The sequence below is a fragment of the Homalodisca vitripennis genome, chromosome 7 (assembly GCF_021130785.1).
Source record: "Homalodisca vitripennis isolate AUS2020 chromosome 7, UT_GWSS_2.1, whole genome shotgun sequence".
Taxonomy (NCBI): Eukaryota; Metazoa; Arthropoda; class Insecta; order Hemiptera; family Cicadellidae; genus Homalodisca; species Homalodisca vitripennis.
In genome coordinates, this window is record NC_060213.1 from 99832162 (window position 1) to 99851167 (window position 19006).

At 29.6% G+C, this 19006-nt stretch overlaps 1 protein-coding gene across 2 annotated transcripts in view; it reads left to right on the plus strand.

Annotated features, from left to right (window-relative positions):
• The first annotated feature begins 453 nt into the window (after positions 1 to 453).
• The window catches only part of LOC124366092 (deoxynucleoside triphosphate triphosphohydrolase SAMHD1), a 70626-nt gene continuing 52073 nt past the window's right edge, over positions 454 to 19006 (plus strand). For both annotated transcript variants that reach the window (XM_046822341.1, XM_046822342.1), the window contains exon 1: positions 454 to 775. In XM_046822341.1, the coding sequence (XP_046678297.1) occupies positions 751 to 775 (25 nt within the window). In that variant the 5' untranslated portion in view covers positions 454 to 750. The remainder of the gene's footprint in view (positions 776 to 19006) is intronic.

Genomic DNA, 19006 nt, shown 5'->3' on the forward strand with positions numbered 1-19006 from the left:
TGCTTAGTTTCCATTTTATTTACCCTCTCATGTTTTAGAATTTTATCATACAATTTTGTAAATTTTCGTCGAAAGACGTTTTAAATACTGTGAAATAAATATTTTCATTTTAGATGGTGTTTATATTGACATCCAAACACTTAATGCATAAAATTCTTTTTTATATTGTACACATATAATGGAGAAAAGATACAGTCATAGCGTAACTTAAATTTCTGCTAAAATTTCACTAATGTAGTCACAGTGCATGATGTCTATTTATAAGACGGCTGAAATTTCACCAAGGTAGTCATTATGCATAACGTCCTATTTATAAGACGGCTGTTATTTCAAAAGTAAACTATATAAGTTTTTTTAATATATATTTTTTCCCATGTTTTATAAAGTGCAAATAATGCATTTAAATTAGTTTCAAGAAAAAAATTTACAAAAAAAACTTTATGCACTAATGGGTTAAGAAGTTTTGAATCACAAGATGGACTTCTCTGAAAAATAAATGGCGGGATTATTCATTATTTATACAATTTTAAAACTAAGCTAATAAGAAAGAAGGAGTGTAATTTGTTGAATAAGAAAAATACATGTTCAGTAGGGCACATTGGATTTAAAATCAGAGTATTAGTCGTCTTGAGGTTTTTGAAAGTTTCGAATTATGTGCCACTGGGAAAAGTTCCTATTTTCGATTTTGGTTCCAGCTGTCAAGATCAGTGAATAGTGATATTAATTAATTAAAACAGTGTTCCATTTAAAATGAATGGATACTGTTGTCAAAATGGTAAGTTAATAAGATGACGGGACTAGACTAGGCTAATTAAACAGATATCTTGCTGTGCAAAAACTAAATTATAATCTCTAACCTATAACTTACAAATAATTAGAAAAAGAAGCTGGTTGGTTCTTGAAAGACAAGATACAATAAAACTGACCTAGTTTTAAAATAGTATAGGCTAGTCTTTAAATGTTTAAGCTTATCCTTGCATTTATCCCTCAAAATAGTTTTTTCAATGTACTGAGTCCCTTTTTAGATAATTTTTTAAAGTATAATTTAAGCTTTAAAATCAGCTTGTAAATATTAATTTTGGGTAGGGTACAATAAATGGACTCGGTTTTTTATATTGAAATTGGCAAACAATATTACTTAATCGTAACAATCGATATATGATAACAAATTGGTAGGCCTACTGATTTAATTATTTTCAACAGTTAACTTAATCTATATCAACAGCTGTAAACACTTTCAAATAATACACGTAATATATATGTATTATTAATATATATATACGTATATATATATAAAACAAAAATAATAATTATACATACGTAATAATATATAATTACGTGTGTAAACAATTCAATAATTATGACATAAACCATATGAATTGTGGCTCATAATTATTTATGAGTTTTCCTGTTTGATCAATCTTGTTCTGGTTTGTTTATTATTTATGTAATTTCTTAATTATTTATGAGTTTTACTATGTTCCTATATACTCATATTTTAATTTAAAACATGATTCTTATTTAGGACTCTATATACTTTTATATCAATTGATAGTCTAGGATTCGAGATGCGAATATTAAGTATCGATGATTATATTCTGTGATATAAAAAACCGGGTCCGCTTATCATACCCTACCCTTAATTTTAACCACTTTAACTAAAAGTGAATTAAGAAGAAACAACAGACAACAATTAAGTTTTAGAAGGCCCAAGGAACTTTAAAAGACCTTGTAGAAGAAACAAGCAAATACTTCACTTACAAACTGAAAGTAAAGCCTCTGATCAATATATTTGATTCTGCCCCACGCTGATGATAACAAATGAAAAACATCCCTCAAGATAGCTTAGTATCAGTACTTTGGTATTATTTGGAGGTTCTATTTTTGGAAAAGTTTTCTTACTTGGGACATAAAAACATAACTAGGCCTACATTATTAGAAAGAACAGACTTTATTTGGCTTACTGTGAAAATTACATTTCGTTATGGTTTCTTGTTTTCTGCCTCCAAAAAGGAAGCGATATCTGCGAGAAGTAAGCCACTCTATCCCTTTTTACTTATTATTAGGCCGTATAAGTAAGTTTATATTAGATAATCATAAATATTTCAATAGTAATATCAGAGTTAAAGATAATCTTTATAAGCAATCATCACATGATCTGTGCTTGAATTTGGGTACTATTTTGAGGGATGTTTTTCTCTTTTGGCCTGAAGTGTGGGAATACAGCACTGAAGCTCCTACTGACGGCCAGGGGCATTTCTGATTGGTACTCTTCTAGCTTCAGATCATAATGTCAACATTAGTAAATATTATATTTTTAATATGTATGTAAGCCTATGTAATAGCCTAATAACAAATAGATAAGGACTGAGTGGCCTTCTTCTTTATTTTATTTCTTTATTTCATTCCAACGGCAAAACCAATGTTTACAAATCAAATCTATAACATGCAAATACTTAAATATACTAGTAACAGAATACTAGCATGCAAGCAGTATAAATACAAGCAGTATGTAACAACTTGAAAAGTATACTAAGAATAATAACAGCGATAAATATGTATATATAGTAACAAAAACAAAAACAATTAGTAAATACTATCTGTACGTATGCAAGAAATAAAAGACAAACCAATGTTTACAAATCAAACCTATAACAAGCAAATAATAAGTATACCAGCAACCGAATACATGCAGATATAAATACGAGCAAAGTATGTAACAACTTGAAAAATATACTAAGAATAATAACAATCGATAAATATGCATATATAGTAACAAAAACAATAACAATCAATAAATACTATATGTACGTATGCAAAAAATAATAACAAATGAAGAATAGATACGGTAGGACGTTTCATGTAGAGTCCTGCTGTGCGGCTGTCAATCATAATATTTAATTTACACAGCAAATGAAATTGTCTGTTCTTTCTAATAATGTTTTATTAGGAGGAGAAAAACTTACAAAAATAGTGACCTTTGGATAATGCCAAAGTATCCTAGTATCTAAGTTTTACATATTTTTCAGTTTACTATTCAGGTTTATATTTTATTTTTAATAACCTGGTCAGTTGGAATAAGGGAAAAAAGCAACATTAATGAGGCGCACTTATTCTGCCCATGTTATAACTTAATAGTTTATTTTTAAGATGGAAAATATTGGAAAGTGATTGTTTAGGAAAGCAAACAGTAAACAAAGTGTAGAATGTCTTATAAAGTAAAATCATGTTACAAAGAGAAGTAATTATAGCCTAATAGTAACAGATCGAAATTCTAGAGGGTCTGGTCATAAATGTCTGAAAGATTTCAAAATATTACAAATTCTCCATTCTAAACCATCACTTTCTGAACTTATTGAGAAGTACTGTGATCAGTTTTGACTGATTACTTGATGCCTAATCAATAACTTTGTTTTCTTATTTATTCCACCTCTACAGAGATTATTATTGCTCATAAAATCTTATTCTGGACATGGATAATATACAGTACTATATTAGTACTATACAGTAAGGTAAATGTACCAAAAGCTGACAGTACAAGAACCTTGCAACCAAAAGAAAATTCAATTTGTATGTTGAAATTAAGATAGGTTAATATTAATGGATTTAAAAGAACACTTGGTTATTTAGGGTGTTAAATAAAGTTACCTTATGTACATTTTTTCAAATTTTACTATAATAATAATTAAAAGCAAATAACATGTCAATGTTCCTAAACCTGACATCTGAATTTTGTATGCATACCAAAAGTTAACAGGTATCTGTACCGAAAGCTGACACTAATGGTTTTATTACTTAAAAGACAAGTTTTAAGCACAACTAAACAAAAATTAAAAGATAAAAAAACTATATACAAAATCACAGAATATGCTGCACAGTAGTAGGCCTTATTATTTAAAAGAGAAATTAAATTTGTCAGCTTTTGGATCACTGTCAGCTTTTGGTACATTTACCTTAATACATTCTATGAACAACTAAAAGAGTGTTGTTTTTCTTTTCAATTTTAAAGGATTTTCATCCTTCAAGGAGAGTATTATGAGTTTTCTAGTATTATTGTTTTCAATTAAAGCATCTATTCAGGTCGTCAACCCTAGGACAATAGTAAATATTTTAGGAGATAATTCATCTGTGATAAGTAATAATTTAGTTTTTCTGTCAATATGGAAATTACTCAAGCACTATTTAATATTAAATGAGTTTTATAGCGTGAGCGAGTTAATGGAACATGAAATATCATGAGGCATCTCTCACTGGGTGTTGGCATGTCCATTTCTAATGTTGACATTTTCTATTTTAGGTGAAGATTATTTAGTTTTCATTTCTTTAGGTATAACAATTGTTGAAATAAAACAATTTAAACGTTAATATAATTTACTGGTAAGTCTATAAGTTACACTTATTTATGACAATTGCAATACAAATTTTGTATTTGTTCTCTGGCAATGAAGAAGTATGAATTGAAAAGATTAGGTAGTACAAAGGTACATTTAATTTTAACCTTCTTTTGCCGTTAGTTTTTCAAACTTATTTATTTTAAATTTCAAAAATAGTATAGTAATAATATTTGTATTACAGAAGTGTTCTGAAAATAATGATTTAAAATTTAGTAAATGATATAAAGTATATTGGTCTTCGATAGCTGCCATAACTGGGAGATCACAAGAGTGACGGTCCAGCTACCAAAAATTGCTGTTCGTTTAGCGTTACCCAGGGAGCACGTGTAGCAAGCTACGGACGCGAACAACTTCACCCCCCAGACGTGTGTGATTGTGGCGCAAACTCTCAGACAATTGAGCACATTGTAAACGACTGCCCTTTGCGATTGTTTTCTGGTGGTCTGGCTGGTCTGAGTGGTTTAGAGGATGGGTCTCTAAACTGACTCAGTAATTTGGATTTAGCTTTGTGACGGGAGATTTTAATATTATTTTTAATTTATGACTCAAGAACTTTGTTCTTACGTACTTTTTAATAATTGTAATTTTTAATTTATTTATTTATGGATAGCTGCCTTTGTCCCCCATACGATATATATATATATATATATATATATATATATATATATATATATATATATATATATATATATATATATATATATATATATATATATAGTATATTGGTTGAATTTTCCATGCAGTGAGATGACAAATCTACAACAACCTTTATACATCGCTCACTGAAAATCATGTGCTATTCATACGCACAAATGAATTAATAAAAAATAATAAAATAGTACAGCAAACAAACAAAATTGACATCAATCAGTAAACAGAAATCTTTGAACATCTGATTAAAAGCTAAGAAAAATAACATGAACAAAGAAAGAATTAAGAAAAAAATTAATACATATAATGAAAACAATTTATCAGTTTATCTTTTATTCAAACCAAGGGGCACTTTTGATTTTAATATTAACTGATGTGTCTGTTCTAAATTTTTTAAGTAAATTTTGTTTCCATCTTCGGGTACTTTGCAAATACCTTTTATAGTGAATAACATTGTTCAAAATTTTGTTGATGGCCTAATGCGTGTTGGAAAACCAATTTTTCATCCTGTTTTTAGACAAACAACGATGATTATTCATTCTTATGTAGAATCCTGTTGAATGATTGGTATCCCTACAGCAATTGAAGTCTACTGATGCTGAAAGCATATTTGAGTCAATAAACTGTGATGTTTGAAGTAGTTGTGCTGTGGAAAGATTTAGTTTGTGGGGGTGAAGGTCTTCAACAATGGGTGGTGAATTCACTGTAGTACAGGCTAATTATAAAGAAGTTAATACGTCTATTATGTATGTTCACTGTTATGCACATTGTTTAAACATTGCAATGGTTAGTACTTGCGCAAATAATAAGGAAAATCCAATTACTTTTTACTTCTATGGAATAGTACAGATGACTTTTAACTATATTGAAGGTAGTCCAACGAAGCCTGCAATCGTTAAACAAACTGTAAGTAAACTGAAGAATGAAATCTCTATCAGACACTAGATGGGTCTGCTGTCCAGAGGTGGTGTCTGTCTGTTATTTATGTTCACTTACATAAAATTGAAAAATCTTTTGATGATCCAGTCTGTGGAGTCTGGTTCACAGGCTAGGGCCACCGGTAAAGGTATTTTACTGGAAGTTAAATGTTTTAATTTGATTTCATCTTTGAAAGTTATTCATCCCGTACTTCAGCTTGTTGTGAAAATGAGGAATCCTCTGCAAAATCCTTCAAAAGACCTTTGCCAAGCAATTCGTAATGTTGAAAGCCTAGTTTTTTGCATTAGTACAATTGAGGAATAGTGATGAACAGTATGAGGAGATCTGTACCTATCAAAATAAAGGAAATGTATAATACACTATTTTTGAAAATTTCAAATTTTTTTAAAAGGAAAGTATCAGTCATATTAGAAGACACTAGTTTCTCTTCTTCTTATTTCTACACGCACAAAAAAAATAATTGATTTTTTTTACTTATTACCCTGTTACGTACTTAACAGGCTACTTAACAAGGCGTATTTTCTACGAAGCATGGGAAAACTGATACAAATTGTTCAGCCTAAGTGTTCCAGAATGGATTGACTGGTTATCAAAGTTCCATCGAGGTTCAACATTTAAAAATGTTAGTGTTGTTGTTAATAGTTTGTACAGTTCCTGTAACCATCTAACCATTAGAAAAGTTATATTTTTCCTTTTGTTGGATAAGCACTGGCTGCTAACGTATGAATACGTGATATAATTTACATATTTAAGAACAGTGTTGCATTCAAGTGTCTGATAAATCCGTAAAGTGGCGTGTGAAACATCAATGTGTAATACTTAACGTTTAAGAGACGTGTATAAACTTCAAAATAATAGGCTCTAGTCTTTTTAATCTTGATTTGTTTGCAATATACATTGATAAAACTTACACTGTTTTTAATACTAATATTGTTCGGTGTACTAAATATATATAACAAGTTAAAAACCGAATATGTTTACAAATATTTTAAAAACTATCCAAGTAGGCTAAATGTATCACATTTTAAAAGACTCATCTGAGTTGCATCACCACTACTGAAGTCCTGCACACGCCTGACTGTCACCACTGAATTTATTATAAATTACCAAGATAATTTTTGACGTAAATATTTATCGAAAGAAATAAATTACAGATTGATCATCAAATGTTCAACCCTCACATACTCTAGAATTCACACACATTTGAAATGGTTATACGTGTTTCAAAGATTAGACTATAGTAAATTAAAAGGAATAATCTAATTAGCTGTTGTGTTGTGAACTTTCTATTCTCTAATCTTCTTCGTGGAAGCCATTAGTAATGGTAGAATAACAGTGTTGTTTATATGGAATCATCTGCATCATTTCATTTTAGTGAATGTTCCTTATGATTTTCTAAAGATCCTCTGACTTTTAAAAGTTGACCTCAGATCTCTAACCTGCTATAGGTGAGTGAGTTTGTTTTTATATACATGCAATATAATATACAAAACACATATATATATATATATATATGTTTATTTACTTTTTTGTGTTATGTTCTTTTATATTTTATACAATTTATGTGCCTGAAGACGGCTTTTACCTAAATATAATGCCAATAAAAAAACATTATTGTATTATTGTATTTGTACAGTCATTTACTAAAAGTAATTTATATATATATATATATATATATATATATATATATATATAATGTATATGTGTACAATGGGAACTATCCTAGCTATAAGGGATTTGTAAACTAAATACTAAGATGTGTAAAGAATTTAAACATAATTTTCTTAAGTATCAACAGTTTCTTTTAATCAAAAGAATGCTCAAATAATCTACAAGTTTAATCTGCTAGTTTTTGATTAGACAAGTGCAATCTTTTAACATAACAACCTTTTAAGTCTTTATCAGTTTGTATTTAGGAAAGGTAGGGTAAGTCACAACTCATACCATAGATAAGCATATAAATTGAGTGTTATTGTCCTTTGAAATTTATTTCAGATTCATGACTGAAAGTAAGAGCCAGTTGTAGTGAATCTACTGTGAGTTTAATTCCCATAAGAACAATGTTAAAATTCAAACCTTTATGCCCTTATTTTTCATCATGTATTTTCCTGTGGTGTGTCATTTTAAACATTTAATAAATTTTCATTCCAAAGAGTTTTAGTTTTTCTCTAAACTTATACTTTTTTGAGTATATACATGATGAAATGCAAAACAGGTTTATGGTTTGTTTACTTATAAATAAAAATTAATTACTAATTTGTGTTGCTAAGCACTAATCTCAAAGACGGATGGACCAATTTAGCTAATTCTTTAAAAAATTGTGTTAAATTGTAAATGTTTTAATTTTAACTTGAACTGTTTTAATAGTATCCTTTTAATAACTGTAACAATTCTATTTTAAACTTTCTCTATTTCCTGTGATATATCTTGAATTTTCTGTTATGTATTCTTGTTTTTTTTTTTTTTAATCTAGTAAGAACATGAATTAAATCCTGACACTATTCTTGTATATTTGTGTTTATGCTAAGTGGATAAAACTGTTTTGAATTGAATTGTATAAGTCAGCAGAAAGTTAATGTAAAGAAAAAGATCAGAAAAGTTTCTTGAAATAATTTACAATTCAGAAAAAATATTGATAGTAATGATGATTCATAATCTAATATTAACTGACACTAAAGAGCTATTAACATTGGAGTTCATAAAAAAGGCTGAAAATTTGTTTACATTTAAATCTGAGAAAATATTAAGATAGAGTGATATTAACATTGAAGTTCATAAAAAAGGCTGAAAATGTGTTTACATTTAAATCTGAGAAAATATTAAGATAGAGTGACAAGTATACCTAGTAGTATATTTGTACCACTGATGGATTTAAATAATCTAATTAATTGGAAATACTATTATAAACATGGTTATAAAATGAACAAAGCTGTGAATGTTTGGACACTCAAAAATTGGTTGGCTGTCTTGACATTGTAATATGGCATTTTTAAATGTGAAAGAACAGAGGAATGAACACATACAGGCCTTAAATAGTAATTCTCTCCCAGATTACAATCCGAAAAACAAAAATACTTCTTTTTACACAAAATATACTGTGAAGAAATTTTTTGAAATGTTGCATGATCTTGACAGGATTTACCTATATACCAGGGGCAGATGCTTTCTAGCTGTTTCTCAGTCATATGTATGTAGTATATTTTCTTTATCGTGACGAGGCCAATTCAATTATGCCAATAGAAATATCATAGACCTCAAAGTAGTTGATATGAGCTGGAAGTAGTTTTTTAAATAAGTAGGTTTCCAAGACCTTAAGAAGGCCATAGAGTTGGGCTATTCTTTATTGATGGTGACTTATCTGATGTTAAATACATAGAAATGTTACAAAGGGCATTTTTCTAGTAATAAATGAGTCCGTAAAATGTGCTTACAAGCCTGTATTTTTCAACAGGATGGTGCTCCACCACATTACAATGTATTTGTCCAAACATTTTAAGACCAAACGTTTCTGGACAGATGGATAGGTAGACTTGGTGCTATGGTAGAGGTGGTTCACCTGACCTTTGGATTTTTTCTTTTGGGGTTTTCTCAAGAGTAAAGTTTATAGCACAAAGCCCGCAAACCTCAATGAATAAGGGACAAGGATTGAAGATGCCTGCTACCTCATCACTCCTGAAATGTAAATAATGTGAGATGCAGTTTTGAATCCAGACTTTATTTTTGTCAAGAAGAATATGGCACCCATTTCAAGCATATCACCTGAGTGAAATTAAGGTGATATTTCAAGATTTTTAAATTTAATTTCGTTACAAAATTATTTACTAGCAATGGGGGTTTATAAACCAATTCAAACTTAAATTAGCCAGCATATTTGATAGAATAACATTAGAGACCTCTAGTTTGTGCCATTCTTCTTCTTTTTTAATACCTTTAAAATTAGGTGTCACTTGCTAGGGGTTCCTAACTTAACCCCAAAACACCCCACTTGGGGGGGAGGAGGAGTAAAAATTTCCATACATAAACAAACTCCTCAGTTGGTCATATAAACATCCCCCAAAGTAAATTACTCCATCTCTACTCATAAGAAAGTTTATACGGGAGGGGGGGAGGAGTGGGACTTTTAAGATACCCAGTTATATATCTTATATATATAAAAATCTTGAGTCACGATGTATGTTGCCAATAAACTCCAAAACGACAACCAATTTCAATCAAATTTCACATGTATCCGTAATTTAGTCTAACTTAGAAGATAGGATAGTTATTATCTGAATTATTCGCTTATGTCGTGAATATAAACGAATAAAATGAAGAAAAGTTTTCAAAGCGCCTGCACATTATAACCTGAAATTACGAGATAGATACGTATATTAAACAGTGAAACACTATTTGAAGGCGCTAAGTTATGATGTATAATTGTCTAAACTAAATTTTTTGTTGAACTTAAAGGTTGAGTGGTAGACCACTTTGTAATAAAATACATTATGCATGTACAATACATTTTTGACATATTTTTCTTGATCGTGACATCAAGGTAAAATCTACATCGGGGTTGGAAATATAATTTACTTCAACCAGAAATGCTCATACGCGGGCAAAACTTACGAAAAGCGAGCGAAGCCGCGGGAAACAGCTTTATATATATATAAATGCAAATGTTTGTTTGTATGTTCCGTTATAACTCTGGAACCAATGCACGAAACATCGTGAAATTTTGTACAGTGATTCTACACGTTCCTGGAAGTAACATAGGCATACTTTTAGAGAGGTGGTTTGGTCCACTGGAAAATGTTTTAATAATTAATTTTTAATTTCTAAGTAGTTGTTGATTTTATAATATTTTACCTTCGATCCGGCAGACTGCGCTGCGAAACGTAATACAAAATGAACTGATACTTAACAGCTGTTTATACTTTCAGCTGAAGTTCATCAAAGAGGCAGAAACATTTGTTTACATTTAAAATTTAGAAAATTATTATTGTTAAGTGCTTAATTAGTAGTGTAATGCAGATTGCAAAGACGAAGTTATTACCTAATTTTAAATTTAGATTGCACCAATGGTCAATAAACTATCTAATGCAAAGAAAATACTATTGAACGCTGTTATAAAAAACCACCTCATTGTTGAAAGCCGTGAAAGTTTTGTACATAAGGTAATCGAATTTGGTTAGACTGAAGGTAAATGAAAAGAGCCGAAAGAAGACGCTTTATGATCGAAATTGGTTTTCGTTGATACATTTTCTTGATCGGAGCACAAGGCAAACTCCACAACAATACTGGAAATATCTTAGACAGAAAATTAATTTTAACAAACCGAATTTGATTCTTTATAAACAAAATAGTTTATCGACATTCATCTATACATAGTAATTGTACTGAATAACTTATCAACACCTAGCAAAAACCACGAAAGACAGATCAGGAAATATTGTTTATACCTTCATAATGCGCTCAAGAGGCTCACGAAGGAACGACTATCAATTATATCAGGAGTGTTTAAGAATGTGACAGAAAAAGAATAAGTGAATATAATGTATTGTTTTTCAACAGGAAATTGCGTGCGAAGCCGCGGGAAACTGCTAGTATATATATATATCTTCTTCATTGGGACAAGGCAAATTAAACTATAACATCCTATCAAATATTTCCTAGGAGCAAAAGGATTAAAGTTTATTGTATCCAGGGTTTGTATGGTCAATTGCTCTTAAAGAAAACAGCAGTTTGGTCAAATATGCATCTCACAGAGATTAATTTTGGGGGCGTCTTTTAATTAACATTTTTTTAAATCTACATTAAAGTCATTAAGAATTATATGTAATCCAAGATGTTTTAATTGAGATGCTATAACACTGGTAAAAATGTAAATGATGATATCAATGAACTTAAGTCCCTAAAAAAATTTCACTAGCTAGTGTCTTATAGTAGTTCAAAATTAGCGAATTTCTTTTAAATAAAGGCAAACCTGAAACAATATTTTTCGTAAGGCCACTGGATGCTAATCATATCAGATCAAAACTTTTGTTATAGTCTTAATTTCATATCATTAATCAAGTCTAAGTTAGGTAGGTAAATCTTTTATGGCATGTGTGGTAGTATTGCAGTATTGCAATTAAAAAAAAAAAAGTAATGACAGTCACTTTTGGTCACTATAAATTCTTATTCATACAACCAAAGATAGCTGGACGTAAACAATAAATTTTTGTTGATTTAACAAAATAATGAACAGCCATTACATTGTATGTTTTACAATCTACAATAAAATGTGCCTATTTGATGATTAATAAAAACATTTATAATTAATTAAACTAAAGAATCTATTTTATTCTGTTGGTGGGGTTTTAAACAGTAGATGTTATCCATTATTTATTTTTCTTGAAATATATAAAATTCCTAAACAACATAAATACATTTCCATTTTTATCTATATAAACAGTAATTTTCTATGTACTATTTTGAGATGTATCTGTGGTCATTAGTTGTAGAACTTACATACTGTAAGTTTATACTTGAGATTTATCTTTTATCTGATGGAATATTTATGACTAAGCATCCCTTTCTTTGCAAATAGTAAATTTAAAAACCAATGGTGATGCACACTTTCATGTCAGTAATTGTTTCAACTAAAGTATTATGTTGTACAATCATAAGTGTAATGTGTATAATTAATGAACATTAATTTTTGGATGCTTGTAAATCATTTTTGTTGAATCATGACAGCAAATACGTGATTTCATTAAACCTTTTATATTTGTTTTTCGTAGTATTTTCCCTCAGTGTTAACACAACCAAACTCATATAGCTAAGCTTATAAAACATAATACTCTAAATGTAGGCGTAATAATAAATACATTTTTCGTACAGCAAGTAAACAAGTAGTCCAAATCTGTTCCTGATTTTGTATTAATTAGTTTACTAGATTTTTCATTTCCGAATCTTGAAACAAGTCTGTGAGAAGAGGGAGAAACTTTTGAATTTAAACTAATTTTCACCTTCAGCAATATTGTACAACAAATATAATATGTTGATTAAAAACATATTTTCTTGTAGTGAATGTGGTATACAGACGTTTATCAATGTATAATGTTGTACCATAATGATTCAAAGGATGAAAGAAAACCCATTTTACCTGAGTCAATAAATTGTAATTTATAATTTTAGTACATCATGTGTTTTATGTGACAATTTGTAGTCAATTACTGTCACTGACAATCTTGCCAATACTACAAGGCCATTTTAGTAGTATTACTTGTTCCAAGGTCGACCAGTTTCTGAAGTTTGTTAAAGGTTTGTAATGTATATTTTGTGTGCAGTAATGTAATTTTTTCATTGATCTGTTGAACTTTTTTAAAATGTTGGCTGTGTTATGTCATAATTTATTTGTAACATATGTATACTCGTATTACAGTCGGTTTTAAGCATATACTGCGTATCCATAAATTACTCTTCATTTTTGTTTTTAATGTAATAATAAGTAAGAAATGTTATATACATTATTAAGTTACATTAACCAATTATTAGATTTACAATTAATTAGCTTTATTTATTACAAAGTTTTCCTATTTTATCTTTTATTCTTGTAAGATTGTTTATTTTTTAAATATAATTAGCAACAATGAACTAGTAATTTTAGATTTTTATTGTTATAATAAACTATAGTTTGTGTTATGTAAGTTTATCTTTATTCATTTTCTTTAGTGAATTTAGTAAATTAATTCATTTAAAGTGATAATAAATGAAAAATTTGTGCAAACCAATCAGTTGATTTTTTAAAGTGCTAATTGATTACAATACATGAACAAATAAAACAAAAATTGAGAATCAATTCAGCAAAACAACGTATTTTTCATCCAAACAAATTTTATTATGAGTGTACTAATAATAACTCAATTAATGTATTTTAAGTGAGGAATGGCGCTTGGTAAAACTTTTCCTACTTAGTTATTATTTTTCACCACTCAGTTATTATTTGTCACCACTCAGTTATTATTTGTCTTTGAGAAATAAATTTTGTATTAAAATGTTCATCTAAATGAATCCCATGTTACTATTCTTATAAACTTTTAATTAAATCTCCCATATTTGAGTTAGTTTGAAAGTTTTGTATGGCTGCCATTTTGAAACCTGATATAATACATTTCTGAAATTTAGTTCAAAACAGGTCTTATTAGATAAAAATTTAGCAAAGTTTGTACTTTATGCCTTTATTCAGTTTAAGATATAACTTTTGCCCTAAAAATCACATTTATATAATATAATACATTTCTGAAATTCAGTTCAAAACAGGTCTTATTAGATACAAATTTAGCAAAGTTTGTACTTTATGCCTTTATTCAGTTTAAGATATAACTTTTGCCCTAAAAATCACAAACAGACAGACAGGCGGTAAGCTCATCGAGATTGGACTATACTGTACAGGATACATTTATTACTTATTTTGACCTGAGGAATCAAATGGTGAAGTTTGTGAGAATAATTTATGGACACCATGTATACGATAAATTGAATGTGACATGACCAATACGTATTGCTGCTCTTACATCTGTTTGGAATAGTTCATAAACACCATCGGTCAACATGTAGCTTTGTAATTAATTTACTGGTTTAGCATTAGCGACTTGTCAGTCACTCTAGAACGGAAAAAATTAGATTTCTGTCCTTCTCCCTATCTGTCTACATGATATAAAAAAACTAACCTATAGATTGCATGAAACTTCATTTCTATATAGGAAAATCTAGATACATATCATACATGTATAGTAACACATGTATATTTGAAATTATGCATGCAACATCAGCAAAACCTGCTACATGACACATGATTTTGCATACTCCTACCTTGTTCGTTGTTAAAGATTAATATTATAATATTCTTCTAATAACAGTTAAAACTGTTAAGTCCATGAGCATATGGCACTTTGACAGTCGAAATAACTTTGCTGGACATCTCTCTGTCTTGGGTCATCATAATTTTATATATGTCATTCTAATTATGTGTAGACAAAAATTATATAACTAAAAGATATAAAATCCACTGAAAGACATTTTAATATTATAAGAATAGTTACTGTTGACTACTATTATCACTCATATTTTACACATGTAATTCAAATACAATTACAATCTAAATATATGCATATTAGTTAAAGGAAAGATATAAAGGAAAGATGAAAAATCTATTAGTCCTTAGTATTCATGATAATAGATTAATATATCTGCTGACTAATATGACTAAGTAAAAAAATTAGGCTTTTCTCATCAAGTTATGGTGTCTTCACCATGGAAGAACTCAGTAAGACAGGCAGAGTAGAATATTCAGATATGTGGTAATTCTTTAAGAGTTGTGGTAATCTAAATGAATTTTAGAGACCTTTGGAGAACAAAACCTATGATATTCTAATCTGTGTGTTAATTCTATCTTGTACGTATTAGTCATGGAAATTTTTGGAAATTCATCCAAAAGCTCTTTATACATTTTTAACATTGATTGATTCGAATTTTTACAAGTTCATCTGTGTCTATAGGCAGCACTTCTCTGTCATGAACGATTGACGATTGCTTGGCAACTTTAATTGATCCATGGTACACAGCACAAAATTCTGTGTAAATTGTTGCCGCAGAATATTTCTTAGCTCTGAAGAATTGAAAGACAGCACGCACCTTAAATTAGGTGCACTTACTACCTCGTCCATTTCCTGTGCAGTGGCAAATCGTTAGTTTCTAAATGGCCCTCGTACAACAAGCCTGTCTCAGAGGAAGATTATAAAAAGCAGAAATATTTTCCAACATTGAAGCACTTTGTGGTTTTAATGATCTTTCTGCAATAACACTGTACCAGAAATGTGCATGGTAAGAACAGGAAACGTTTTACAACACAAGCAGTACTGAAATTCTGCTAGGGTGCAATCTCAATATGAGGTAGAGAGGGAAAACACAAGAAATTTTGATCTTGCAATGTTTGTTCTTTCCTTGATTTTGTTGCACTGGGTGTACTGCAGTAGAGGGACAAATAAGAGCAGGAAACATCTAACAAAAACATTTTGCATGTTACTTGAACTTGCTGAACTAAACTATTGCACAAGAAGGAAATATTAGTCACCATATTTATTAGGATAAGTTGGAAAAGTCAAGAAATGTTGTCCAGTACAGAAGTTATTTCTGGTTTCTGTTAGTGTCAGCTCTATACAAGGTTTGGTAATTTTGATTAACAAGGTTTGGTTTGGTAATTAGATTAACAATTTCTAAGTGGTGAAACTACCTTACGAGATGGGTAAATTGTACATTCTTCATGTGGACCATCATCAAGAATCTTTATTGTCGGCCCACAATAACTGCATTGACAATGTCATCAGATGGTTTATACACATACACAGTATAACACCGACATTAAAGAATAAAATAATACATACTACATACTTATGGTAAATAGTACAAGTCACAAAGCATAAAAACTAAAAGAATAAATTGTCTACATTACAAGAAAGCATTTCGTCTACTGTATAAAAAGCTTTTTGTTTTAACCATTTGAGCAAAGCATTTTTAAATTTTGTGCAAGAAACATCTTTGGCCGTTAAAGGTAGCTTATTAAATAATTTTACACCAACATAAGAGTATGTGTGCTGGGTCTTAGTTAGCCTAGCGTATTCTAAGTCAATAAGGTCTCGATATCTGGTGGAATAATCATGACTAGATTTCTAAGACTAAGTGTTTCAAGATTTTCTTTAACAAACATTAAACTTTGAAATATAAACATACAAGGTACAGTAAGAATATTATGTTCTTTAAAAAAAGGTTTACATGAGTCACTAAAGGCTATATTGAAAATTGTGCGTAAAGCTCTCTTTTGGCATAGAAAAACCTCCTTAGCACCATTTGAATTACCCCAGAGGAGAGTTCCATACAAAATGTGTGAGTGGAAAAGTGCAAAGTACGCTTTTAATAGCAAGGTGAAGCTAGTACAAGTTCTGAGTTTTTTTAACAGAAAAATTACTCTGGATAAACGGGTACAAAGAATATCTGTTACTTTTAAGCATTGTGGAAAGACTCCGGTGTGAAACATCCAGTTTATAAGATAAGTTAAAGGATACAATAGTGTTAGTAGAAACAAAAAGAGGGTTGCAAATCAACATTTTCAAGAGGAATCATCAGTTAGAGCCACGTGTTGGAAACCCTCTGAGAGGTCAAATAATGTGAAGTAAGATTTTCCCTGAAATTTTGTGCATTATCTTTCAAAGTTGGCATAATCCTAGGCCAAAATTATTTAATGGAGCATTGCCAACTTGTAGTGATTGAAAATATAAATGGTTTTCCATTAGTTACAGGTAAACACCAGATCAATGCTGTAACAAAAGGTTCATGTGCTACTCCTGTCTAGACAAAAGAAAAACAGACACAAACTCAAAACAACATCTGATATTTATAGCCATAGAATTGTTATATTTTTTGTGTAAGGAGCACAAACATTGAAATGTCTCAGTAAATATTCCTGTACACACTATATAATCTTAATCTGTCAATATTAAAAAAAACCACTCTTATAAATTTGTCTTAACTTTTTTTCCCTAAAAAATACCTAAAATAAAATGATTTGACTTTATATTTTTCATATTTGATGTTTGTAATATTACCAATGAAATAAAAATTAGAATATAATAAAAAGGTATAAAATAATATTATAGAGAATGTATAATTATACACATTTCAGCATTATGTGAAATCAGGTTTTTGGTTATTAAAGTGTGACATAAAGATTTCAAGGTTCAGTAAACACAGATAACTGGGATATTAAATGCAGGCTTGTATAATCAATAGTCACCAGGTGTAATTTCTCAGTCACCACTAGGGTGTTGTCACTGAACTGGTAGTAGTTGCCATTAGGGCAGTGTCACCTAGTTGTTAGTAGTTGCCATCTGGACATATTCAGTGAGTTATGGCAAATAATGGTAAGAGTAAAATTATTTATTCAGTGTTACAAAACATAGTGTGGTCATATCATGGAATGTGTTATTATCATACTGTGTTTTAACTCAATTTTAAATATTATTTGAAAACTAAACAAACTGTAATTAAGGGTTTTTACCAATTGTTTACGTACATGTACCGTGTTCCAAGAAAATTACAAAATACCAAAACTCGTTACCAAAATGTGTGCAATATTTATAGTATCAATAGTGTAAGTGACAGTGCCATCCATATGTTTTGTCCTTTGTGAAGAATAAGCAGATGGTCATGTGTTGTTTTGAAAAAAATTAATGTAAAAGATATGCTTAAATATAAGAAATTGGAGTTAGATAAATTACTGTTCAAAACAAAGCATACCTTTACAATTGTAAAATTCTATATCTAATAATACAGTTAAAACAATATGAATGCAGTGAAATTAGAAATTAATAAGTAGTCAAGTCCTCTAACGAATTGCATCTGTTGTAAACGGGGAAGTTTACCGCTTAACTGATCCTGTGGATGTTTGTAATGCCCTAAATGGTTTCTTTGTTACAACTGCTGATAAATTTGTACTTCATAAGATTCCCTCAACATGTCACCTTGCTCTCCTCTTTGCTGTTTAGATTTAGATTTTAGAACAGTCTAGATTTGAGCAAATAACTGAATAGAATCTAAAGAAAATGGTTACACAATTAAAACACTTTTGAAATTATATTTAATAAAGTCTCCTTGTTATTCAATTGCGGAGTTCTTTAATCAGAATGCTAACTCAAGGGGGATGGTATAATTGTAATTAAATTTACTAGATTTTATGTAAGTTAGTTTTAAGGATTTTATCTGTTTGTTTGACTCCATTCCTATGCAGTTTTTTGTATATAACGATGGAATCAGATATTTTGAATAGAACTGGCACATTGCTTTATAAAATGGTACTGGAAGATTGAATGGTACTTACAGGTTTTGTGGAGATTAGTTTCAACTCATGATATAAAAGAATAATAAAAAACAAAAACAAAAAACAAGAGAAAGGGATCTGTGAATGAACTGCATGATTTTGGAAAACATCTGTACATCAGTCTTCT